Source organism: Elephantulus edwardii, unplaced genomic scaffold, assembly GCF_000299155.1.
Source record: "Elephantulus edwardii isolate Elephantulus edwardi_28Jun2011 unplaced genomic scaffold, EleEdw1.0 scaffold00061, whole genome shotgun sequence".
Lineage (NCBI taxonomy): Eukaryota > Metazoa > Chordata > Mammalia > Macroscelidea > Macroscelididae > Elephantulus > Elephantulus edwardii.
This window is the reverse complement of record NW_006399811.1, coordinates 16,059,777-16,087,136: the sequence shown is the minus strand read 5'-3', so window position 1 is coordinate 16,087,136 and position 27,360 is coordinate 16,059,777. Positions and strand designations below refer to the sequence as shown.

The 27,360-nt window shown below is 36.9% G+C and overlaps 1 protein-coding gene across 1 annotated transcript in view; it reads left to right on the top strand.

The window, feature by feature from the left end:
* COLGALT2 (collagen beta(1-O)galactosyltransferase 2) overlaps positions 1-27,360 on the top strand; it is a 202,984-nt gene that overhangs the window by 119,819 nt on the left and 55,805 nt on the right. Inside the window, exons 2-4 of the mRNA XM_006887759.1 lie at positions 11,453-11,563; positions 13,895-14,012; positions 20,908-21,042. Coding sequence (XP_006887821.1) covers positions 11,453-11,563; positions 13,895-14,012; positions 20,908-21,042 — 364 coding nt within the window. The remainder of the gene's footprint in view (positions 1-11,452; positions 11,564-13,894; positions 14,013-20,907; positions 21,043-27,360) is intronic.

The window sequence follows — 27,360 nt, the reverse complement described above, 5'->3', positions numbered from 1 at the left end:
ATATACATCTCTTCCAGGCAGTTGGCCAAGAGATTGTTCTCCATATTTCTTGGCACAACTTGGTGAGGACATCCAGGGCAGCATCTGTTAGCTGAAATATGTCAACTGGTATACCATCTATTCCTGGGGCCTTACTTTTTGCTATTTCTTTCAAAGCAGCATGAACGTCTTCATTCATCAACATAGTCTCTTGCTCATATGTTGTTTCATTAAATTCTTCTGTGCCTGCCAATTCCTTTTGACACAGTGACTCAGTTTATTGTTTCCATCTTCTTTTAATACTTCTTGGAGCATTTACTATTCTGCTTAAAGCATCCTTGCTTATAGCAACTGGAGGTTTGAATTTGTTCTTCAGTTCCTTGAGCTTAAGAAATGCTGAGAGAATTAGGCCCTTATGATTTTCTGACTCCAGCTCCTTGCACATTTCATTGTAATATTTTGCTTGGTCATCCCGTGCTGCCTTTTGAAATCTTCTGTTCAGCTCTTTAGTATCTTGAATTCTTCCTTGTGCTTTGGCTTCTCTGTGCTCCAGTGCAATATTCAGAGTTTGTTCTGAAATCCATTTTGGTCTTTTCTTCCTTCTGTCTTTGTAATGAACGTTTGCACTCTTCCTGGATGATACTCTTGATATTATCCCACAGCTCATCTGATCTTTGCTCATTAGTGTTTAAGGCCTCAAACCTGTTCCTGAGATGATTATGAAATCCAGGTGGGATAGACTCAATGTCATATTTTGGTTCCCGTGAATTCAGCTTAATTTTCTTCAGTTTCAGCTTGAACTTGTATATGAGTAGTTGATGGTCTGTTCCACAATCAGCTCCCGGCCTAGTTTTCACAGCTGATATTGAGCTTCTCCCGCGGTTCTTTCCGCAGATGTAATCAGTGTGATTCCTATGCATACCATCAGGTGAAATCCATGTATATAATCTGTGTTTATGTCTCTCACATAATTTGAGCATGTTGCCAGGAGGAACCAGTCCTTGGAGAAGGACATCATGCTTGGAAGGGTGGAGAGTCAGTGCAGAAAGGAAGACCCTGGATAAGATAGATTTACACAATGACTATGACAATGGAGCAGGTGTGTCAAAGATGGTGAGGTTGGCTCAGCAAGGGCAAGAGTCAGAGCTGTTGGTCTTAAAGTTGTTATGAAATGTAATTGACCTGATAGCACGTAAAAATAACAACAGTCACCCTTTTGGATACTGTTTATTCTAAACATTGATCCTTGTGGCCATGTGCCACAGATGATGTGATTTTCACTGGCATGCTATATTTCTCGTGAATCACAGCTAGACGACCCTCCTCCTCATTTCTTGTCTTTGATTATCTCTCAGAAAACTCATTGCCATTATTGAGTCAGAACTGACTCAAAGCTGACCCTCCATTGGGTTTTCATGATGGTGTAAATTACATAGGAGAAAATTGCCCATCTTTCTCCTGGAGCCGCTGGTGGAATTGAGCTACCAGAGAGGAAACACCTTTCTGTTAGCAGGACGACTCCTTTTAGGCTGCACCACCAGAGTGAGCTCCAGTCTTTGTTCATAGCATTGTTTTTAAACCATTTATAGTCACATTACGAAACCTTTCTTTTATTACATCTGGATTTTGAATCATAATTAGAAATTCTGTCCCTGTACACAAGTTATAAAGTAATTTATCCATAATTTCTATTAGAGCATGAATTTTTAAAAATTTAGACCTCTTCTTTATTTGAACTGTGTTCTAATTTATTCTGTGAGGTTTGGATCAGTTTTTATTTCTTTCATCCCAGCTAGCTATCCAGTTGCCTCTTGGTGTATTTTTTTTAAATCCCTCTTTCCCACACCTATTTGAGTTTCCACCATTATTATCTACTAAATTTCTGTCTTGTTCCACTGACCTCCCTACCTATCCCTGCGTCATTACCACATGGCTTTAATGATATTGGCTTTATAGTATATAGTTGTACGATTTCTCTTTTTTGGCAAGGTTTACTAGCAATTCTTGCATTTTCCCCCCATATGTAATTTATTAACTTTGCTAGGTCCAGAATGAAAGAAGTTATTGGTATTTTTGTTGGAACTACACTTATTTTAAAATTAGCCCAAGGAGAGCTATCATCTTTACCATAACGAGTTAACAAGGAATGTCTTCATTTTTTCAGAGATTTCCCCCCCTTTCAAAAGTGTTTTAATATTTTCCTCACATAGGTTTTGGACAATTCTTGTTCTTTTTTAGTCTTTAGTATTTTATTTTAAGAATTGTACTTTTGAATTTTTTGAATGCAAACAATATAGAATTTCACCCAAATGTTATTAAGTGTGATAAAGAAGAATACTGCAGCTAAAGGATGCACTCCATATTACATATTGTCTCACTCACTCACTTAATGCTGTTAAGTCAGAGAGGCATAGCCTTTGTTTTAACAGGGACATGTACTATGGCCTATGCTTCCAGAGCCCCCTACCAAATACAAAACTCAAATTCATTGCAATCAAATCAGAACTGACTCATAGCTGACCCTTGCATGGGTTTTCAGAGGTTATAAGTCACACTGAAGAAAACTGCCTATCTTTCTCCCCAGGAGGGGCCGGTAGGGTGGAAAGTCTGCACTATTGTGTTGATAGAGCAACTTCCTAACCACTAGGCCACCAGAGCTTTGTATCAAACAAATATACATGAATATCTCCTAACTGAAGTTTATTTGCATATTGAAGACTTGATTTATGCTTCTTAATTTCATACTCTGCTACTTTAATGAAATCTAAGAACTTTATTATTTTTCTTTTTTTAATTAGTTTTTTCTTTTTTCTGATGTATTTGATTTTTTCACTAGTTTATTAACAAAATTCTAAAACACATTCAAACAAATTCTTTCAATTTCCCTCACCCCCTCCCATCAAATTATACAATCCAATGATTAGTCCCCTCTTCCCCCTGTACCTCCACGTCCCTCTGCTTCCAGTCCCTCCCTCCCACCCCCGCCTGGATCTTTATACTCGTTCTACAATAATGGTCTTATGCAATATTTATCCTTGTGGGACTGAGTTAGTTCACTCAGCATAATGCTTTCCGGAATTAGGTAATAATTTACAAAGTTCTTGCTCCTGCATGCTGCATAGTATTCCATTGTGTGAAGGTGCCATGATTTCTCAATCCATTCATTGTGGTTGGACATTTGGGCTGTTTCCATGTGCTTGAGATTGTGAATAATGCTGCTATGAGCATTGATGTACAAATCTCAGCTTATGCCTCAGTTCTCATATTCTCATATATTCCAAGTAGTGGAATAGCTGGGCCATATGGAATTTTTATGTTCGGCTTTTTGAGGAAGCACCAAACTGCCTTCCACAATGTTTGCACCGTTTTACAATCCCACCAATAATGTGTAAGAGTTCCTTTCTCCAGAAGGGTGAATTGGGGGGAGAGGGTGGGCAGGGAGAAAAGTGCAACAGTGAATGAATGGAAACCCTAAATCTCTGTAACCTTTCATTAAAATTAATAAAAAATAAAGTGGGGGGGGAAGAGTTCCTTTCTCATCACATCCTCTCCAACATCTATTACTTGCTGCCCTGTTAAACTTTGCCACTCTTACTGGAGTGAGATGGTACCTCATTCTGGTTTTGATTTGCATCTCTCTTATAGCCAGTGATTTGGAACATTTCTTCATGTGTCTGTTTGCCATTTGAATATCTTCCCCTGTGAAAATTTTTTCCATATCTTTTTGCCCATTGTGTAATTGGGTTATCAGTCTTTTTCTTGTGGAGGCCCAAGAGTATTCTGTAAACTTTTTGTTATAAGTCTCTTGTCTGAGATGGTATTACCAAATGTTTCTTCCCAGTCTGTAGGTTTTCTTTTCTCCCTTTTGCAAAAGTTTTTGTGATTTAATCTTTAGAAGATCCTACGCATCAATTTTATCCTCTTGAGATTGTGAATTTCTGGTTGTATTTGGCAGTCTCTTCACACCTTTGACTAGGTCTTCTAAGTTTGATCCCAGTTTGTTTCTGATGAACGTTATGGTTTTGGGGCTTTACTCCCAGGTCTCTGATCCACCTTGAGTTGTTTTTTGTGTATGGTATGAGGTGTGGATCCTGTTTCAACTTTCTGCAGGTGGAAGTCCAGTTTTGCCAGCACCATTTATTGAAGAGGTTATCATTTCCCTAATTGATAGCTTTGATTTCCTTGTTGAATATCAGTTGACCGTAGATAGCTGGGTCATTTTTCGAACTTTATTATTTCTTCTGTGCATTTTACAGGTGAAGTTTTCCATCATCTAGACAGACAGACAGTTTTACTTCTTTCTAATTCACATGCCTATAATGTTTTGACTAGTTTTACTGACTCATATACTCAACAGAATATTAAATATTAGTAGGGATTTGGGGCATCTTGACCTTGGTGATAGTGCTCTTTCTGCAGGGAGTAAGGCTTTGTTGTTGTTGGGGGGCTGTTGATCAGTATCAACTCATAGCAACCTTGAATGAAGCTGAATAAAATGCCCACTCTTGTACCATCCTCATTGTCCATGTTATCCTTAAGTGCATTGTTTCACCACAGTGCCAGTCAATTTTGATAAAGGTCTTCTTTTTTTTACAATTCTCTACTTTACCAAGTGTAGTGCTTTCTCCTGATAACATAACCAAGGCAAGTAAGGTAAATAAAGGACTCTGAATGTATACTTTCTAAAAAAAATATTTAATTTGTTTCATTTACATTATATTTTATGTAGTGTGTATTTTAGTAATGGCAGAAAGTATATTTAATTTCTTTTTTCTTGAGTATGACATTTTAAAATCACACATAAGTGCTAAATTTTGTTGAAAACTTTTAAAGCATATTTATCGATAATTATAGGATTTTTTCTTTCAGTCTGCAAGTATAGTTAATTTTATATATAGGTTTTTCTAATATTGAAGTTTAAGGGCCAGTGATTTTATGTTAACAGTGAAGGAATAATTTGGAAAAGATGAATAAGAACGGATGCATCACTTGGAAAATGTAATGTGTTAATTAACTGTTGAACATGTAGTAATCTTTGAATTAGTGTATGTTAGCCTGTGTGTATTTTCTGTAACAAAACCTCAACGAATTTTTTTAAGAAAATGGAACTCCTAATATGGAATTAGGGAACTCTTGTGGTCTAGTACGTAGGAAGTTTTACTGGCAACCCAAAGCCAGGCAATTTGAATTCACTATCTTCTCCAAGGGACAAAGTTGGACAAGCTACCTGTCGTGTGGTTTAACCCACTGGGGGACTAGCTGTGAGTTGGTTCTGATTCAATGGCAGTGAGGGAATATTGAATTATCTTTGTTGTTGTTAGGTGCCATTTAGTCCAGTTCAACTCTTAGCAACCCTATGGAAAAAGATCTGAACTCTGTTCTATCCTGCACCATCCTCACACTTCCTGATACACAAGAGCTGCAGTCACCATGTCTTTATTTTAGGTCATGCTATATTATTTTCTCCATAGGATATTATAGTCCATTTGCTAATATATTTATTTAGATTTTTGCAGCACAGTTATTAAAAGAGGGAGATCTGATGGCCTAGTGGATAGAGAGTTGTAACACCAAACGAAGTGTGGTCCCAGTCTACCAGCTGCTCTTCTAGAAAAAGGTAGACAGTCTTTTCCTGTGTGATTTATAGCCTCTAGAAGCCATCTAGAGGGCCAGCTGTGAGTCAGTTCCAACTCAGTGGCAATGAGCTTAACTGTTTGTTGAGCTGAATTATTAAAGGAGATGGTCTGTAAGGGGGTGTGTTTTAGCTTCAGCACACTTGGGTATAAATATTATATTTCCATTATTAAGCATGTCCATTTGAAGACTAAGATACACCTGATTCAGTCCATAGTCTTTTCAGTCACTTGCTGTGCGGCTAAGAGCTGGATGGTGAATAAGGATGGCAGAAGAACAATTGATGCCGTGAGCTATGGTATCAGAGGAGAGTACAAAATATCCCATGGATTGCCAAAAGAACAAACAAATACATCTTGGAGAAAGTGCAGCCAGAGTGCTCCTTGGAGGCAAAGATGACAGAGCTTTATCTCACATACTTTTAGGCATGTTGCTAGAAGAGGCTATTCCTTGGATGCTTTGAAAAATGGAGGGTCAGTGAAAGAGAGCAAAACTCTCAACAAGAAATACTGACAGAGCAACTGCAGCAGTGGGCTCATGTGTATCGGAAATGATGAAGATGGCACAGGATACGAAAGGTTTAGATCTGTACTTGACTTGATGGTGCCAAACAAAAAATGCTCAAAGCGTCAATAGAAAAAGAGGACATAACCATAGTAAATCTCTATGCAGCAAATGATCAAGTTTTAAATTACAGATGCCAAACATTAACAGATTTGAAAAAAGAAATATATGACACCAAGGCAGTAGTAAGAGACTTCAGTCACTATCATAGCACTATGAATTAAAGATAGAAAAAAAAAGATAGGACCATGAGAAATAAACTCAGCAGAGATGCAGAAGAACTATATTGTACCATTAATCAGTTCAGTCTCATATACATAAATATAACTCACCCTAAGAAATGTCAATGAACTTTATTCTCTAACACACACAGAGTATTTTCTAGAATACTTACTATTTTAGGTCACAGAACAAGCCTCAAATAATTTAAAAAAAATATACCACAGAGCATTTTCTCAGACTATAGGGCAATAAAATAAGAAATCAGAAATCAGCAAGAGGATGAAGGAGAAAGAAAAAATCATGCACTTGGAAGTTAATAACACCATGCATGAATACTGTTGGGTAATAGAAGACATTTTTAAAAATTATTTTACTCCTAAGGGGAAGAAAATAGGGCCTGATGGCCGGTATAGGTAAGGGGGAGTTACTGCAGCTGAGACCCCAGCCCTGGCCTGTAGGGGAGCATCAGGAAGTGCATGGGACATGTCCTTGTTGTTAGGGACATTTCCAAGCTGTTAGATGCTGTTTAAAAACAGAAATTAAAAAAAAAGAAAGAAAAAAAACAGAAATAAAATTGAAAATGAAAAACTAAAAAAAAAAATGAAATTAAAAGTTGCTTGAAACAAATGAGAATTAAAATACAGTCTACCAAAACTTCTGACATATAGCCAAATAAATACTTAGAAGTAAATTCATAGAAATAAGCAAACACATCATAAAGGAAGAAAAATTAAGAGACTATTTAACCCAACGTCTACAACAAAAGGTAAAAGAATAGCAAGAAAACCCAACAGCCTCTAAAAGAAAGGAAATTATAAAAATTAGGAGAGGAACAAATAGAATATAAAACAAAACATTTGAAACTACCAATAAGACCATGAATTTTTAATTCTTTTGACTTCTTCAAAAGGGTCCATAAAATTGACAGAGCACTGGCAAATCTAACAAAGAAAAATAAAGACACATATAATTTGAATAAGAAATAAAAGGGGCTATGGCACAACAGAACCAACTGAAATAAAAAGGATAATAATGGAATATTATGAAAAACTATCCTCTTAACAGATATGAAAATCTAGAGGAAATGGACAAAGACTTAGAAACTCACAACCTACCCATACTGACACAAACTGAAGAACATATGAACAGATCCATCCTGAAAGCAGAAACTGAGCAGGTCATAAAAAAATTGTCCACAAAAATAAAGCCCTGGACAAGATGGCTTTACTAGTGAAGTTTGCCAAACATACAGAGAACAGCTGTCACAAATTCTATAGAAATTATTTCAGGAAATAGGAAAATAAGACACACTCCCAAATTTATTCTTTGAAATATAAAACTGATACCAAAACCATGTAAGATGACTGTAAAAAATAAAACTATAAACCCATTATCTCTACTGAGTGTAGGTGCAAAAATCCTTAACATAATCTTAGCGAGTAGAATCCAACAACATATCAAAAGACTAATACATCATGACCAAATAGGATTCATAACAGGCATGAAAAGACTATTCAACATAAGAAAAGCAATAACTATAATTCATCACATCAATAAAGCAAAGGACAAGAATCATGAAATGATCATCTCAATTGATGCAGAAAAGGCTATTGACAAAATATAACTCCCTTTCTTGAAAAGAACATTCCACAGAATAGGAATAGAGGAGAATTTCCTCAACATAATTAAGAGCTTATACTCTAAACCAACAGCCAACATCCTCTTCAGTGGAGGAAGATTAAAGGCATCTCCCTGAGAACAAAGATAAGTTTTGTTATTCAGTATTGTATTAGAAGTCCTAGCGAGAGCAATCAGGCAAATAAGAGATATCCAAATTGGCAAAGAGGAGGGAAAACTATCGCTCTATGCAGATGATATGATAGCATACTTAGAAAACGCTAAAGATTCAGTTAGAAAAATGTTCGACATGGTTGACCAATTCAGCAAAATAGCAGGAAACTAGATGAACATACAAAAATCAGTTGGATCTCTCTACACTAACAAAGATAACCTAGAAAAGGAAATGGTGGGAGGAAACCCACCAAACCCAATTAAAATAGCTAACCATAGCATAAATATATAAGAACAAATCCAAGTAGAGACATAAAAGATCTATATAAAGACAATGGTATCCCCTACAAGTGGCCTAGTGGTAAGATCCTGGGTGGCAATTAGAAAGGCGTGTGGTTTGAACCCACTAGCTGCTTCACAGGAGAAGAATGGCCAGTCTCCTCCTGAGTAATTTAATGGCTCTGAATACCTGCTGTGGGGGGGTCAGCTGTGAGTTGGTTCTGTTCAACAACACACAACAAAGCACAAGAAACAAAAAAGTCCTAGAAAAATAAAATATACCATGCTTATAGATAGGAAGACTCAATATTGAAAAAAATGCAATTCTCCCAAAAGCAATCTACTAGTTCAATGCAATTCCAAATGACACCCATTTTTTAATTAGGTAGAAAAGGCAATTTCCAATTTTGTTGGCAGAGGTAAGAAACCCCATTAAGTAAAGCACTACTGAAAAAGAAAAGTATAAAGTATCACACTCCCTGACTTCAAAACCTACCACATAACCATAGTAGTCAAGACAGTATGGTTCTGGTTGAGTAAGAGACACATAGATCAGTGGAATAGAATCTTGACAAAGAGATAAAATCAAGTAAGTGCGGAAATTATAGTCTCTTTAACAAATGGATAGAGAAACTGTGGTACCTCCATACAATGGGTTATTATACAACACTGAAAAACAATGAACTTGTAAGACACTACACACTGGATAAGTCTGGAAGATACTATACTAAATGAAATATCTCAGTTACAGAAGGACAAATATTGCGTAAGACGATTGTTACAACTATAGGATGGATTGGGGGAGGGTGTTGGAGAGTGCAGGTAAAGAATGGATAGATAATGATCACTGCTCTGGAAAAGGTGAAGGGGGAAAGACAGTCCAAAATGAATAGGTATTCAGATAGTATATGTATAGCAATTAACAATTTGGAACAGAACAATCATTACAAATAGAAATGAGGGAGTAGGAGGGAGGGAAATATGTGTATCAATTAATGAATGAAAACTATCTCTTTGAAACTTTCACTAAAAGTTCAATAAAAAACTGTAAAAAAATGTCAGGTTATGCCTTTTTCTAAAAATAAAAATTACCTGTTTTTCTACTTAACGGTCTTGTCACTGCATTGTGCAAAGTAGTTGATTATTATTATTATTATTATTATTATTTTCTTCAATTAATCATTCTTTCTCCCCCATTTGCCATTATGTATGTAATATCTCCAATTTTTCCATTAAGATGTGTTGCAATACATTTTGTTCATGTATTTAAAGAATAAGCAATTTTATTTGAGTTCCACTCTTTTTCTGTTGTTTTATTTTAACTATCATGGCCTAAAACATATTGCTATGAGAAAGTCTGCTGTTAGGGACCTCTTCAGGGTACTGAAGAGCAATGGTGTCACTCTAGATACTAAGGTGCGTCTGATACAGGCCATGGTCTTGGCAATCACTTGTTATGCATCAGAGAGTTGGACAATGACTAAGAAGGATAGAAGGAGAAATGATGCCTTTGAGCTATGGTGCTGGAGAAGAGTATTGAATGTACCCTGGACTGCCAAGAAAACGAACAGATTCATCCTAGAGAGGGTTAAACCAGGCTGCTCCTTGGAGGCAAGGACTCTGAGGCTTCATCTGACATACTTTGAACAAGTTGTAAGGAGGGAGAGAGAGGTCCTTGGAGAGGGACATCATGTTTGGGAGGGTGGAGGGATGGCGCAGAAGGGGAAGACCCTCTATGAGGTGGATTGATTCAGTGACTGGGGTAATTGGGATGGGTGTGTCAGAGGAAGTGAGATTGGCACAGTGTAGAGCAGGGTTTAGGGCTGTTGTACATAGGGTCACTATGAGTCGCAAGTGACTTGACGGCACATAACAACAACAACATCATGGCCTAATACATTTATCTCTTTGTTTCTTAGGCTTTTATTATTTGTTAGTTTTAATTTACATTATTCTATTCTTACCTATTACCAGTGTGATAACCAATACCTTTACTCAATGATGACCTTTTTGTCCTTTTAAAAAGTTTTTGCTATGCTAACTATACAGCATATGTTCTTCCGTCCCGTTCCTATCTTCATTGTAGTTTTTGTTTTACAGTGACATATGTTAAATGATAATTGGCAGTTCTTTTGCTTTCCTAAGCCTTGGTGGTGTAATGTGTTATAGGCTGGGCTACTCACCGTAAGGTCAGAGGTTTTAATTCACCAGCCACACCATGAGAGAAATATGAGGCACTCCATGTACATTAAGATTTATAGCCTTGGAAACTCAATGAAGGGCCAGTCATTATGAGTCAGAATGTGATTTTATAATCACTTTACCTGTCCTTCAAGTAATAAGACTATAGAAAAACAGATTGAAGTCTACAAGAATAAAGAATACCATATTTTATGGAAATGTATTAGAGCTTCATCCAACTAAGATACACACTAGTCAGTGGAGTAACTGATGGATTTGAACCCCTGATATTTGGATTAACATCCAAGTGCTATAGCCATCATATGTACCACCAAGGCTCCTGATTTAAGCAACATTACCTAGAAAACTTCTAACCTAAAAATTGACATGGTATACAAACAAAGTGTAATTGTTGCTTAAATTGACGGTTATCAAATCGAGTTTACATTTTAGATAACTAAAAATTAAAACAAAACTGTTGCTTCTCAAAAAGATTCGTTAACTGATTCTAGGTCAATTCATTTTTTTTTCTTGTTTTGTTATTTCTATCTATTTTACACAATTATTTATTGTTTCTTGTATTACTCAACCCATTTGAAGATCCAGTAGTTCAAAGAGGGTTTTAAATAGTATCTCTTTTTGCAGATATCCATTGTTTTGTTTGAAGTATTTAAGAATTAATTTAAAATAATAGTTTCCTCTCGGAATTTGCCATGCTCCTTTAGGATAGCATGGTATTTTGGATGTCTTTCTCTTTCTCTGGATCATGGGGCTGAATCGTGTGTTGCTTTCTCTCATTCAGGGCAGCCACTGATCACAATGTGGACAATACAACAGAAATACTCAGGGAGTGGTTGAAAAATGTACAGCGATTATATCACTATGTAGAATGGAGGCCCATGGATGAGCCACAGTGAGTAGCAAGATTGACTTTTATATGCTTATTACTTACTCTTTTCTTCTTATTCTCTGGTCACTTAAGCTTCTGATCTAAGAAGTATAGTGCCTTCTTCTTCTTTTTATCTTTATAGCTGTACATTTATTTAGCTGGACCTGTCATTTCTCCCTCCTTCCACCAAATGCACTTTAGATCAAATGTAAATGGCCAGTGCATATTTTTAAAAATAACTTACATTATTTACTCAAGTTTTGAGTATAAGTCTTTTATAACTGAGTTATCACAGTGAAAAGTTTGTATACTTTCTCCGATACACTTTGCTTATATTACTTAGTATAACAGAGAAATCGTTCCCTAGCTATAGCTAAGCTAAGGAGTTTCATTATTCCTTTTTCAATCCTTTAATAGGTTTTCTGATTATGTCATAATTATGTAATCAGCCCCTGAGGGACATTAAGGTTGTTTGCAATCATAGTAATTTCCTAATTGCTTCTATTATGTAGGGTGGGGTTTTTCCCCTCTTAAAAGGACACCAATAGCCCTTCACCATCTACTGAACAAAGTTGAAATGCTTCAGACTTAAATTCAAAAGATTCCGTGAAATTAACCCTCATGCTTATACATCCTTTTTTTCTGCTGTTTCTCAATAGAAATCCTACTTTATTCAGAATGTTCCTCCCCAGCAACCCTAAGACATTGCTCTGTCAGCTTTATTCTTACAAGGTCTTTCTCTCCTGTCTAATAAACTCATATCCCAAATCCTACCAACTACTGAAAGCTATTCCCAATCTCTACAGTTCACCAAATCTCATTAGTTATCAGCACTTGTATTGCTTGTTGTAACCTTTTCGATATGATATACTCCACATTTTTACTTGAATATGTAAGTTAAATTTTATTTTCCCTCTACATAAATTGTAGGGGTTTTGGCAGAGGCTTGAGAGTACAAAAATCTTATATTTCTCCCTATTAATGTTTTCTTGGCAGTCACTAAATGAATACTTGCTGGATGAACAACGGAGTTGAGAGCATGAAGAAACTATTATAAATGTTCCCAAGGCCGCTATAATTCCAATTTAAGGCTGACAAATTTTAGAACTAGAATGAATTGAGTTTTCCTGAATTTCTGTCCAGAGACAGTAATTTCTTGAAAGCGGAATTTGTATTTTAATAATAAATGCCATTTTAGAGAGGGGAAAATCTGCTTTTCAAATCCTTCTCTCTACAAGTGCTGTATGTCTGTATATGTGTATGTGTAATATAAATGCATTCTAATCCCAACAACAAAGACTAGTGCCATATACAGAGTTTCTTATAATGGAATTTGGTTGAATAAATAAATAAGTAATCAGAACAGAAGCTTTATGCATCTAATTTGCATTGTGATCATTTTCTCAGTTAGCTAGATTTTGACTGAACGTGTTCTATGCCAAGGTCACTGTGAAAAATATTAGAAAAGGCATTGGAATTTTTTTCCATTTGGAAATATGGCCAGAAAAACAAAAATTCCATTGCTTTGCATTGAAACCATAATTGGAGAAGACATCCCAGAGAATTTGAGTATACTTTATAGTTTGCTAACTTTATTTGTACAACTACATCCCCATTGTTTTTATAGTTTTGTATTCACTAAAAGCACAGTAGAGATAGCTATAAGAACTTGAAGAAGTGGCCTGTTTTAGACAGGGCCGCTGAGACAACATCATTGTCCATCCCACTGGAAAGCTTTCTGGAAATATAAGAGTCCTGGCTATTTTGCACATGTTGATAAACAGAACCCCCAGAAAACCTTCTACTTCTTCTCTGACTGCAATTCATACAGAGTAGACCAACGTGTTGGTTTATGTGGAATCCATTACCAAGATTCCACCGTATAAATGTAACCTTTGCTTTTCCTAGGAAACTTATCTTCACACAGCAGTGTTGTCAGATTTGCTTGCCAGGGAGGTATCTAGAAAGTTTTCTAGGAGCTCAGTCTTGGGATTTAAACTGCTGAATTCAAATCCCGACTGTCACCCTTACTATATCATAGAAAGTGTATGACTTCATCTCTCTGTACATGTTTTTTCCTCATCTTTAGATGGAGAGGATAAGAGTTCTGACTTCGTAGGCCTCCTCTTCGAATCCAGTGCAAAAATCCATGTGTAAAGACTCTTGTGGACAGTAAGCAGCAAACTGCTAAATCTCTCCTTGCTCCAATTCCTTATCTGCAATCTGGAGATGATGAACACAGTAATAAGATCTACTTCTGAGGGGTGCTGGGGCTTTGAGCGAGTTAGTATATAACAGTGTGTGGGACATACGTAGGCTCTTGATAAGTATCAGTTTATCATCATATTCTTTTAGGTCTTATCCTGATGAAATTGGACCAAAGCACTGGCCAAGTTCCCGGTTTACTCATGTGTTGAGACTACGGCAGGCAGCCCTTCGAACTGCGAGGGAAAAATGGTCAGACTATATTCTGGTAAAAGCAGATATTTGATTATTCTTGGGAGCTCTTATCTAGGATGTGTCTGAATCTGTTGTCTAAATTTAAGGACCATGGGAGCAGTCTAAACAACATTTTATTAAGGCATCAAAACCAAAAATACAAACACACTGCCATTAAATCAATTCCATCTCATAGCAAATCTGTAAAACTGAGCAGAACTGCCCCCTATGGTTTCCAAGGCCATAAATCTTTGTGGAAGCACACTCCCTCATCTTCCCTCATCAGGGTGACTGGTAGTTTGAACCAACCACATTTTGGTTAGAAGCCAAATGCCTTAACTACTGCACCACAAGAGCTTCTCTATTTTAATAAAAACTCAAGGAAAACATTTGAGAACTTTCATCTTAGACCCACTCTTAATATGCATTTTCAGTGAGTGAACAAAATAATTCCTGGATTATTTTATTTCTTTCATATAACAAGCATTCTTTTTTTAAAAAAACTGCATTGTTTTAGTTCATGGGAGAATGTTTAAAAGGTTATAATATTTTAAATAACTTTGGGGAAGAATTTTGGAGATAGGAGAAAATATTTATATTAAAAACGGTACTGTGTCTCATTTTTTAAACAAAGAAACCAGTTTACTCTGTAAACTCAGATCACAATAAAAAGTTCCTAAAGAATAAATAAAAGTTAAAAAAAAACCCAAATGAATAGGATTTTATTCCAAGAATCAGATACATCTAAGGACTTGTCCAGCTTCATTTCTGTAGCTGGAGAACTTCAACTATTACCTCATCAGCCTGCTGAATAGTTCTTTTTTCGGAGACATAAATACCATCCAAAGATTTTCAGATATCCTTTTTTTTTTTTAATAGTTGTAGCTAGCTGAACCAAAGCAGCTGAATTTGATACAAGCTCAATGTTATTTCCTTCAAGAATTAACTCATTTTTCTGAGCTTGTGATACTAAGCAGGCAACACTTGGTCTCACTGAGACCCTCTGAATGTCTTTTATACCTAAGAAATTTTGAATTCCAACCAGAGATCCGTTTGCCTGAATCAGGACATTGGTGGGGTAATGAGCATACACAGACCTCATCTTGTAACGAAAGCCCAGTGTTAACACCCTTGATCATGTTCTGTACATGGCTACAGATGGTACAAACAGCAGCCAGTTTCTGTTCCTCCATCATTTGTCAGCGCAGCGCCTCTTCTTTTTCTATCCAAGGAGACTGAGCTCTACATTGATATGATTGAAGTCCTTGTGCAAGGTTCTCCGTGGGCCTTTCATGATAACTGCGTGGCCCTTCCGAGTAATGTCAACCTTCTCTGAAATGTTGGCAGTCTGGTTGCTGAGGGTAGTCTTCATTCTTGTAGTAAATGTGGCAAAGAGAGAAGTCTCATTTTCAAATAGAAGGATATAAAATATAAAAATAGTATATATAATATAAAAAAAGAAGAATGAAATTAGATTATACCTGGTTACTACTGCCGACTTCTCAGAGATCATGATAAAAGGTCGAGGACAGAGTGAAGAGAGAAAAACATAGAAAAACATTAAAAATAATTTTAGAAACCATTACACTTTTAAAAAAAATACATCTGATAGAAACTGGTAGTGTTAAGTGCCATCAGTTTGAGTATGACTCATAGCAGCAAGACCCCAAATCTATGACCTTTAGACACCTTTGACGCTTGGAACCAAACCCACCTCGAGGGTCAACTTTCAGCCAAACAGTAGGCATATGAAGTGGACAGTAGCACCAGGAAGGAAAGTACTTCTTAAAGCAATCAACAATATTAGATAAAAAAGGAAACATTTGCCCAAAATAAAACTAAGAAGGTAGGAAGAGGCAGGAAAGAACCCAGGGAAGAAATAGGAAGAGTGCATTGGGGTTTATGACCAAAGCTATTAAGCAAAAGATGTAGAAATTGTTAAATTGGAAAATTAATTTCCTTTATAAACTTTAACTCAAACCACAACAAAAAGATGTTTTAAAAATATATTCAAATTAGTAATGGAACTTCATGGTTTTGTGTTCCTGGAATATTTAGAGAATAGCCTCTTGCCTCATCTACTGGCTGCTCCAACTTATGCTAGACTCTTTGGTGGTGTCCTATATTATCTGCAGTGCTACTGACCAAAAAGGTCAGAGGTTCAAGTCCACCAGTTACTCCTTGGGAGAATGATGGACAGTCTTATGCTGTAAAGATTTGCAACTTCGGACACCTGATGGAGGGTCACTGTGAGTCAAAATTAACTGCATAATAGTGAGAATAATTTTTATACTTTTATCAGTAAAAGGGAGCTCTAGTGGGAGCTTTGGTGACCTCGTGGTAAGGAACTATGCTGTAATCCTAAAGGCACTCAGTTCAAATCCACCAACTGCTTCACTGGAGAAAGATGAGTACTCTACCCTAAAGACCTTACCTCTCCGTTAGTTTACATCCACCACCAACCACTTAGGAAAAAGATGAGCAATCTTCTCCCTTGCAGTATGCATCCTTGGAAACCCAATGGAGAGTCATCTACAAGTTGGTTCTGACTTGACAGCAGTGTACAAAAAAGTCTCCAGTGTTCTAACCCCAGTTAAAATTAGCTCATTATAGTATTACACACATTTTCAACACAGTAATATCATACATGTTTTCAAATTTTACTAACAATATTCAAAGAACTTAAATGTCAAGGAGTGTATAAATGCTAACTCATAAAAATGTTTGGTAAACTGGTTGGCTATCATAAGAATGCAAGCTCCTGATTATTTATTATAGAAATAAGTGTTATATGTTCTTATAAATGAATCAGTATTAATACAGATTGCTTCTAGAATACAAAATGGCTTAATTGTTTAGTATAGTTTGATATATTGCATTGAGGTCAAACTTCTACTGTATAATGCATCTATTTTTTTGCACTCCTGGAGTTACTGTTTTATAATATAACTAGATATGTCCATCTGCACACAGAGTGTCTTTTTAGTTGGTCATTTAAGGTCATTAATATTTCTTATTAATCTATTATTTCTTTTTCATTTTTATTGGGTTTCATTCAGTTGCTTAACCAAATTATAAGTTGGGTCCTAGTTAGCTGTCATATGGAAGTCTCTGCTGAATATTTGATGCTGTCAAAAAGGCCCAACTTCTGAGTTGGAGATGCTTTAAATAAGAGGCCCCATCGAATAAGAAGAAATGGTTGTTGATTTAAAAAATAAAAAAGCCTGACTTCTGGGATGCAGCTGGTTTAAATAAGAATCCCTAGCTAGCAAGGCACTGCTGATCAAAAGAGCCTATCTTCTGGGTTAAAGATGCTGTGATAAGAGGCCCCAGACGCAAAAGAGCTATTGATCAAAAAAAGTCCATCTTGGACGTTACTCCAGTGTACTAGATGTGAGTCTCAGCCAGAACACTTCAACTTCCTCCCAAGAGCACATCTTGCCACATCTTTGCTGGCTTCAACTTAACTGCACTTGGTAACATGATATTCATATACCAGATTTGCTATTAGCTATTCAATACTAATGTTTCAGTGTATTGTATTGGAGGAATTAATTGTTCTAGTTGGTGCAGCATTTGTCAGTTTGCTGCACTGAGGTAACGTATGGGCTGCTGTAATGCTGAAATCTATGCCATTGGTGTGTCAGATGCCACAAGGGGTCTCCCATGGTGGCTAGGTTTTAGAAAAGCATACAGATTAAGACAGAATAGGAAGCAAGATTGAACATTTACTTCTTAATAGCAAGCCTCTGAAAACCCTATTAACACAGATAGGTTGTATTATGATGATGATGATGATAATGATGATGTAGTGTCAGAGGTAGAGGCAAGATTGAAAGTAACTCAAAATCTGGAAAAAGTAGTAGCAAACATCCATTAATAATTGAAACATGGCATGTACGAAGCATGAATGTTGGAAAACTATACAAGTTGTGAAAATTAAATGGAACGCATGAATATTGACATTCTAGACAGTAGTGAGGTAAGCTGCAATAATTTGGGCCACTTTGAATCAGAAAATGACATAGTACACTACACTGTGAATAAAAACCAGAAAGATTGGTGTTCCAGCCATTGTTAAAAAAACAGTTTCATGTTCTATCCTGATGTACAACGCTGTGAGTGAAAAGATATTATCCAGACACATACAAAGAAATATATGCTCCAATATGTAAAGCCAAAGAAGAAGAAATTAAATTTTTTTCCAAATTTTGTAGTCTGAAATTCCTCAAACATGCAGTCAACATACTATAATCATAACTGGTGACTGGAATACAAAGTTGGAAGCAATAAAAAAGGAATGGTAGTTGGGAAGTATGAATTTGGTGACAGAAAGAAGGTTGGGAATAGCATGATTGAATTTTGTATGTTCAGTGATTTATTCATTGCAAATACCTTTTTTAAGAAAGCACATACAGTGGCTTTACACATGAACTTCACATGATGGCCTGCATAAGAATCAGAGTGACTACACTGTGGAAAGAATCATTGAAGAAGCCCAATATCAGCAGTTAAAACTAGGCCAGGGCAGACTATGGAACAGACTATAAATTACTCACGTCTAAGTTCAAACTGTGGCTGAAGAAAATGAAAACAAGTCCACAGGAACCAAAATATGATCTTGAGTCTTTTCTACCTGAATTTAAAAATCATCTTAAGAATAGGTTTGGAAAACAAAAGAATAGGTTTGAAGCATTGAACACCAATAATCGAAGGCAATTTGAGTTGTGGGATGACATTAAGGATACCAACCATGAAGAGAGGAAAATGTCATTACAAAGAGAATGAAAAAACCAAAACAGATGTCAGAAGAGACTCTAAAAAATGACACTAGACTGCCGAGAAGCCAAAACAAAGGGAAAAGATTCGAAAGTAAAAGAGCTAAACAGATGATTTCAAAGAGCAGCTTGAGAAGACAGAACAAAGTATTATAATGGAATGTGCAGAGAGCTGGAATTGAAACATAAAAAGGGAAGAATTCCCTCAGCATTTCTCAAGCTGGAAGAACTGAAAACAAATTTAATCCTTGAGTCACAATATTGAAAGATGCTATGGGTAATATGTTGAATGATCCAGGAAGCATCAAAAAAAGATGGAGTACAGAGTCACTGCACCAAAAAGAATTGACTGACACTGAAAAGATTTCAGGAAGTACCATGTTAACAGTAGCCAATGGTGATGAAGGAAGAAATTGAAGCTCCACTGAAGGTATTGGCAAAAAAAATAAGGCCCCAGGAATGGATGGGATACCAATTGACATATTTCAACTAGCAGATGCAGCCCTGGATGTGCACAGCAGTCTGTGCAGGGAAACTTAAAAGACAGCTGTTTGACTTTGACTAGAAGAGATCTATGTGTGTTCCTATTCCCAAGAAAGGTAATCCAACAGAATGTGAAAATTATTGAACAACATTAATAATTATTGAATAACATTAATATCACATGCAAACAAAATACTACTGAAGATCATTCAAAAATGGTCAAAACAGTTCATCGGTAAGGAACTGTCCAGAAGTTCAAACAAGATTTAGATGAGGCCATAGCACCAGGGATACCATTTTTCATGTTAAATGGATCCTGGCTAAACGTAAAGAATACTAGAAGAATATCTGTTTATGCTTTATTGCCTATGCAAAAAAGGCATTTGACTGTGTGGATCGTAACAAATTATGTCCAACGTTAAGAACAGAAATCCCAGAACACTTAAGTGCTCATGCATAACCTATACTTAGCCTAAAATGCTGTTGTACAAACAGAGCAACGGAATACTACATGGTTTAAAATTAAGAAAGGTTGTATCCTTTATATATATACACATCAGGGTTGTATCCTCTTTCCATCCTATTCAATGTGTATGTAGAGCAAATTATTTGAAAAGCTGCACTGAATAAGAACTATTGTATCAGGATCAGAGGAAGACTCAGGAATAATTTTGTTGTGCAGATGACACAACCTTGTTTGCCCAAAGTGAGGATGATTTGAAGTTCTTTTTGAAAAAGATCAAAGAATACAGCCTTCAATAATGGATTACATCTCAACATTATTTTATAACAAAAATTCTTACCACTGACCTGATTTGCGACATCATGATAGATGGAGAAAATGTAGCTCTCAATAATTTAATTTTACTTCATTCGCCCATATGTAGTACTAGCAGTCAGGAGATCAGGAGCTGTATTGCACTGGCAAAGTCTGAAATCAGGAACTTCTCCAAATTATTGAGAAGCAGTGATGCCAATTTGAGGACTAAGGTGTGCCTGATTCAAGCCATTATCTTTTCTATCACTTGCTATGTTGCTGAGAGTTAGATAGTGAATAAGGATCACAGAAAAAGAATTGATGCCTTTAAGCTGTGATGTTGGAAAAGAGTTCTGAATATCCCATGGACTGCCAAAAGAACAAAGAAATATGTGCTGGAGAAAGTGCAGTCCTTGGAGGCAAAGATGATAAAACTTTGTCTCAGGTACTTCAGGCAGATTGCTAGGAGAGGCAATTCCTTGGGAAGGAACATCATGCTTGGAAAGATGGAGGCCAGACAAAAGAGAGGAAGACCCTCAACCAGATGAATTGACACAATGACTGCTGCAATGACCTTGAGTGTATTGGGAAGTGTGAGGATGGCACAGGATAGGACAAGTTCAGATCTGTTGTTCGTAGGGTTACTGTGGGTCATACACAAGTTTACAGCTCTTAACAACAAAAACAATAACAAGTTAGCTGTGTACTCAGTATGGTAGCACCATTTTATTGCCTGGTGACTCATGTAGAGCTGAGCTCATGGAAGTTGGATGGCTTCCACAAAAGACATCCAGTTGCAGGAGCTTCAGCAGAGAGGATATAGGTATTTCATGAGTTTGTGAATCTTTCAAAAGCTGAATGTTTACTTTTGAGTCCCTTTTCACCTGACATTATTCTTTTATTTCCTTTAGTTCATTGATGTCGACAATTTCCTGACTAATCCAAAGACCCTCGATCTAATGATTGCGGAAAACAAAACCATCGTGGCCCCCATGCTGGAGTCTCGAAGTCTGTACTCTAATTTCTGGTGCGGAATTACACCTCAGGCAAGTCTTATAGGCAATGAATTAAGACCCCAAGTTTTGACAAGATGGCAATGTGTCAACTGCAGCTTCTCCCTTGAAAAATACATATCATTGTCCTACTAGAGTGAGTGTTTACAGGAAAAGATACTTCCAGGGCCAGGGCCACATCCACCAGCTTCCTGTGCATAAACAAATGACTTTCCAAATAATCTAGTTCCCTTAGAACTTTAAATTAACTAACATAACATACTGGAATTTATGTCTGACTTTACATTCTCTGATTTAAGGCTTTTTAAAAAAAGTAGTTGTGGTTTTTGGTTATTAAAAACTAATATGGAAGCACTATAAAAAATTAAGAGTGGAGAAAATGAAAATAAAATTCCTGCTAATCCCTACCACTGTAATAACACTACAGTGATGGGGTTTTTCTAAATATTTTTTTTCTGTTTTATATTGGTAAGAATGTATGCCAGGGATGTGTCCTTTCTCCACACCTTTCCAATCTATATGCAGAACAGATTATCCAGGACTCTGGGCTCTATAAGGAGGAATGTGGCATCAGGATTAGAGGAAGACTCATCAACAATCTGCATTGTGCAGATGACACAACCCTGCTTGCTGAAACTGAGGAGGACCTGAAGCACTTGCTGCAGAAGGTAACGGACTGCAGCCTTCAATATGGATTGAAGCTTAATATCAAGAAAACAAAGATTCTCACCACTGGGCTGATTGGCAACATGATGATAGATAGTGAAGAGATTGAGGTTATTAACAGCTTTAGTTTGCTAGGATCCACAATCAACACTCATCGTACCAGCAGACAGGAAATTAAAAAGTGAATTGCATTGAAAAGTCTGCTGTCAAAGACCTCTCCAAATTACTGAAGAGCATCAGTGTCAGTCTAGAGACTAAGATGCACCTGATATAGGCCATGTTCTTTGCAATCACTTGCTATGCATCAAAGAGCTGAGTAGTGGCTAGGGATGTTAGAAGGAGAATCAATACCTTTGAGCTGTGGTGCTGGAGAAGAGTATTGACTGTACCATGGACTGCTAAGAGAACAAACAGGTTCTTCCTGGAGAGGGTGAACCAAGTCGCTTCTTGGAGACAAGGATCCTGAAGGACAAACTTTGGATATATGGCTAGGAGGGACCAGTCCTTAGAGAGGGACGTCATGCTTGGGAGGGTGGAGGGACAGTGCAGGAGAGGAAGACACTTGATAAAATGGATTGATTCAGTGACTGGGGTAACGGGGATAGCTGTGTCGGAGACAGTGAGATTGGCCCAGGATAGAGCAGGGTTTGCGGTTGTTGTACATAGGGTCACTGTGAGTTGTAGGCGACTTGAGGGCACATAACAACAACAACATATTGGTTTGCAAATAAAATATGTACACATTCTATTTCATTCCTATACATTCATTCATCCACATTCTGTTTTATAAAGCCAGTCAAGTAGTAAAACATGTATGAGGATCCAAGGGGTGGGGAGGGTAGGAGCAGAGGGCTGAGGATGGACAGAGGGGTAATCATAAAGTTGTACAATTTGATGGGGAGAAGGAGAAGTGGGTAAAGGAAATGGGAGAGATTCAGTGGAAAACAGTGTATTCAAACTTTGTAAGTAAACAAATAAATATTTTTTAAGAAAATAAAATAAAACCAATCACCATTGAGCTATGTCCATTTGGACCCTGTCTTTTAGGTTCCCACTGGATCTTTCCTAATTCCTTCACTGCTTTCCTCCACCCAACTAAACTTTGTGACCTTGAGATTTGCCTACTCCTTACCCTTAGCCCCACTGCCTCTTCCTTATCTTCCTTTAGACTTTAATATACATCTTGCTCATTATCCTTCTATTTTTTATAATAATAATGATCTTATGTAGTATTTATCCTTATGAGACTGAGTTAGTTCACTCAGATAATGCGCTCTAGCCTTTCCCATGTTATGTAGTATTTCTTGAAATTGTTGCATCTGAGTGCCACATACTATTCCATTGTATGGCTGTACCACAGTTTTGCAGTCCATTCATTTGTTGATGGACATTTGAGCTGTTTCCATTTTCTTGCTGCTATGAACATCAGCATGCAAACCTCAGTTTGTGTCTCTGTTCTAGTTTCTTTGGGGTATATTCCTTGCCGTGGAATAGTTGAGTCATATGGAATGTCCATGTTCAGCTTTTTGAGGAAACGCCAAACTGCCTGTACCGTTTTACAATCCTACCAACAGTGTATAAGAGTTCCTGTCTCTACACATCCTCTCCAACATTTATTGCTTGCTGTCCTGTTAAACTTTACCACAGCTACTGGAGTGAGATGTTATCTCATTGTGGTTTTGATTTGCATCTCTTATTGCCAGTGATTTTGAGCATTTCTTCATGTGTCTACTTCTCAGTGTCTTTTGCCCATTTTGTAATTGTGTTATCAGTCTTTTTCTTGTGGAGGACCTGTGGTATTCTGTAAACTTTTGCTATGAGGCCTTTGTCTAAGATTAACAAATGTTTTTCCCAGTCAGTAGGTTTTCTTATGAGGAAACAACAACCTCTTCAACAAATTGTGTAGGCAAAACTGGACTTCTGCCTGCTGAAAGTTGAAGCCGTATCCACACCTCACACCACACACCACACACAAAAATCAACTCAAGGTAGATAGAGACTTAAGGATAAAGAAAGCCCCAAACCATAGCGATCATAAGAAACAATATGGGAGCAAACTTAAAAGGCTTAGCTTATCGTATGAAGAGGCTGGCAAATACGCAAAAGCCAGAAGTGCACATTCAGGAGAGGATATCATCAATGAATGGGACCTTCTAAAGATTAAATCCCTGTGTACAGTGGCATATTTCTAATAGCTATCATCTAACCCAAGGCATAGTATTTTCAGTTGCCTCATATAATGAGAAAATTGAAAGAATTAATGCATTTAACTTATGGTGTAGGTGAAGAATGTAATGTAGGTTGTAACATGAATTTCCAAATATTTCTTGTAAGAAATAGAGCCAGAGCGCTCCTTTGCAGCAATGATAATGAGGTTTTTATTAGGGGCCAGTCCGAGGAAAAAGAAATCCTCCTCAGTAAAGTAGGTTTGTGAAAAAAAGAGGAAGACCCTAAAAGACATTGACGCAGCCACTCCAACAATGAACGCAAAGATAACAGTCATTTTGAGAATGACACAGGAAAGAGAAGTGGCCTTTTGTTTGGTTTTTGTTGAGTTTCCCCCTGTGCATAATGACATCATGATGCAGAACTCACTCAGTGGCAACATGTCTTCAAACATTTGAGCTTCGCTTAGACAATATTTAAGTTGTTGGCCATTTTTAGCTGTTACAGTGACCATTATGATCACTATATAAACTTTCCTTGGTATAGTTCTCAGAAGTGGAGTTGCCAGTGTTTATTCCCAAAGAGCTCTAGTTCCATGTATAGTTTGTGCCTACAAAAATTTTAATGTCTACCCACAACAAAACCTTCTAAATCTGGTGGTCAATTTATGTACATATGTATATGCTAGTTTTATTTTGTGTTTTAGTTAATGAATTAGGGAGCAAAATTAGAATTATCAATACAGTAATAACAGTGTAAACTGTGTTGTGTATATATAGGAGGCACTGGTAGCCTACTGGCAAGAAGCTATGATGAAATCTAAAAAGCATGCAGGTTGAATCCACCAGGTGCTCCTTGGGAGAGAGATGGGCAATCACTTGTGTGATTTACTATCTCTGAAAACCTGCTGGAGGGTCAGCTATGAGTCGGTTCTGACTTAAAGGCACACCAGACCATATATTATGTATATAACAAGAAGGGCTAAGGGGAAAAATTTTATGTTAAAGGTATTTCCTGACCAAAGTGCTGAACTTTCAGTGTGTTATACTTGACTTAGTTTTAGGTGAAAAAATTATGCCATTCATGTACCAGTTAGGGATTAATCACTTGATTAGGAAGAAATCCTGTGCTTGTTAGTGTTTGCTAGTTTTCATGGTATAAATATTCCCAGAATAGTCAGTTGCATGCATCTTCCTATCAGCTGTCTTGCACATAACTCTGAGGTTTTTACTTTGACACCATCAACAAGGGTAGGCTACACTATTGACTACAACCTTGGGATTTTTAGAGTCATCTTTTGCTTAATAATTAAAAGCAAACAGGGAGAAATGTGCTCACTTGTTTTGCTCAGTGAAAGTGAAATCTGGGCAATTTTAATTTTTCTCCATTCATTTTTGGCTTGCTGCCACTCCTAGTGAGATTTCTGTGAGGGCAGGAACAGAAACAGGGAAGGACTTCGTAAATCCAAGGCATACCCTGATGTCCAGAGCCTTTAAACACATCCCAAACCAAATGACCCTGGTGCTGTCTGGTCAATCAACAGGAGTTATGTCCAGCAGCATTCAGTTTATGTGGAAAAAGAGATCTGAAATGCATCAATCACTCCTCCCTGTCTGCAGGAGGCATGTTAATTCTCTCTCTTTCTCTCTGCTTTCTTTTCCCTCCCAGGATAACCAATGATTCATCATTACCATGGATTTTCCAGGCTTCTCTTTTTGAGAATATTTTTTCAAAGTAGTCTAGAACTTTATATTTGGCATAGGTCCTTAGGCAGGCCTTTGGAAACCAGAGTTTCCTTTATGCCTTGTCACAAATGATTAAACATTGAAATGTTAAAAGAACCCATATTGGTGTTGTCATGTGCCAATGAGTGACCTGAAACTCACACTGACCCTATGTAAAATAGCTCTGAACCCTGCCTTATCCTGAACCAGTCTCACTGACTCCAACACGCCTACACTCTTTATCCCAGTTACTGTATCGATCTGGTTGAGGGTCTGTCTTTGCTGACCCTTCACCTTTTGAAGTATGATGTCCTTTTTCAAGGAAATGCTTCTTTCTCCTAACAATATGCTCTAAGTATGTGAAATGAAACTTCACTATCCTTGCTTCTAAGTAGAACTCTGACTGTACTTTTTCCAAGATGTATCTGTTTGCTCTTTTCACTCTCCATGTACTCTTCTCTAATACCACAAATCAAAAACATTGATCTTTCTTCTGTCATCATTATTCATTATCCCTTTCTCATTCTCAGATGCATAGTAGCTGAAAAGATGATGGCTTGAATCAGGCATACCTTAGTCTTTAAGCTTACATCATTGCTCTTCAGTCCTTTAGTGAGGTCCTTAACATCAGACTTTCCCAGCACAATTTGTCTTTTGATTTCTTGACTGCTAGTACTGATGGTGTTGTTTTGTGTGTCCAAGTAAGAAAAAGTTATTGACGACTGCAGTCTTTTCTCCATGATGTTGCCTATTGGCAAAGTGGTGAGGATCTTTATTTTCTTGATGATGAAGTGTAATTCATATTGAAGGCTGTAGTCTTTGATCTTCTATAACAAGTGTTTCAGATCCTCCTCACTTTCAGCAAAAATGCAGCTTGTTTATGAGTCTTCCTCTGATCCTTATACCACATTCTTCTTCATAAATTCTAGCTTCTCGAGTGATCTGTTCACCATATATATTGAACATGTATGGAGAAAGGACACAGCCCTGGCTTTCAACTATGTAGTATTTCCTTGTTCTATTCTAACAACAGCTTCTTGGTCTAGGTATAAGTTTGTATAAGCACAATTAAGTCTTCTGGAATTCCCAATCCTTTCAATTGTTGCCATGGTTTGCTATGATCCACTGTAAAATACTTTTGCATAGTCAAACACAAATAGACATTCTTCTGGTGTTGTCCTATTTCAGCCAAGATCCATCTGAGATCAACAGTAATATCCCTGGTGCCACATCTAATTTTAAATCCAGCTTCCACCCTTAACAGTTTTCTGTCAATGTATTGTTCTAGGCATTTTTTTAGCATCATTTTTATTTATGATGGTATATTAAGTGATTTGGCCAAGAGAGTAAAACAAACATGCAATTTGATAAACATTAGAAATTTATTAATAGAAAGATTAAGGGTGACTTAAGATAATTTAAAATTTTTAAATTTTCTTAATGCACAAGATATTGATACTTATACATTGTATTTAATTTTTTTTGCGAGAAATATCTTTTTGGGGGGCTCACCTGATATATTTTTTAACACTTTAACACTTTTGCAGCAAATTTCCCAGTGCAATGTGTCATTTGATTCCTTACTTTTTTTGTGTGTGTGACCACAGACGCACATTTTATTGCAAGAGCAAAACCCAGTTCTTTACCACAGAGACAATCCTTTGCATGACCCAGGGCTTCCCTCTTTATTTTTTCCCATTCATTCATTGTTGCACTTTTCTCCCCTCCCAACCTTCCCCCCTAGCACACTACCCCCTTGGAAAAGTAAAAGAAAAATTCTTTCATTGTTTTACAA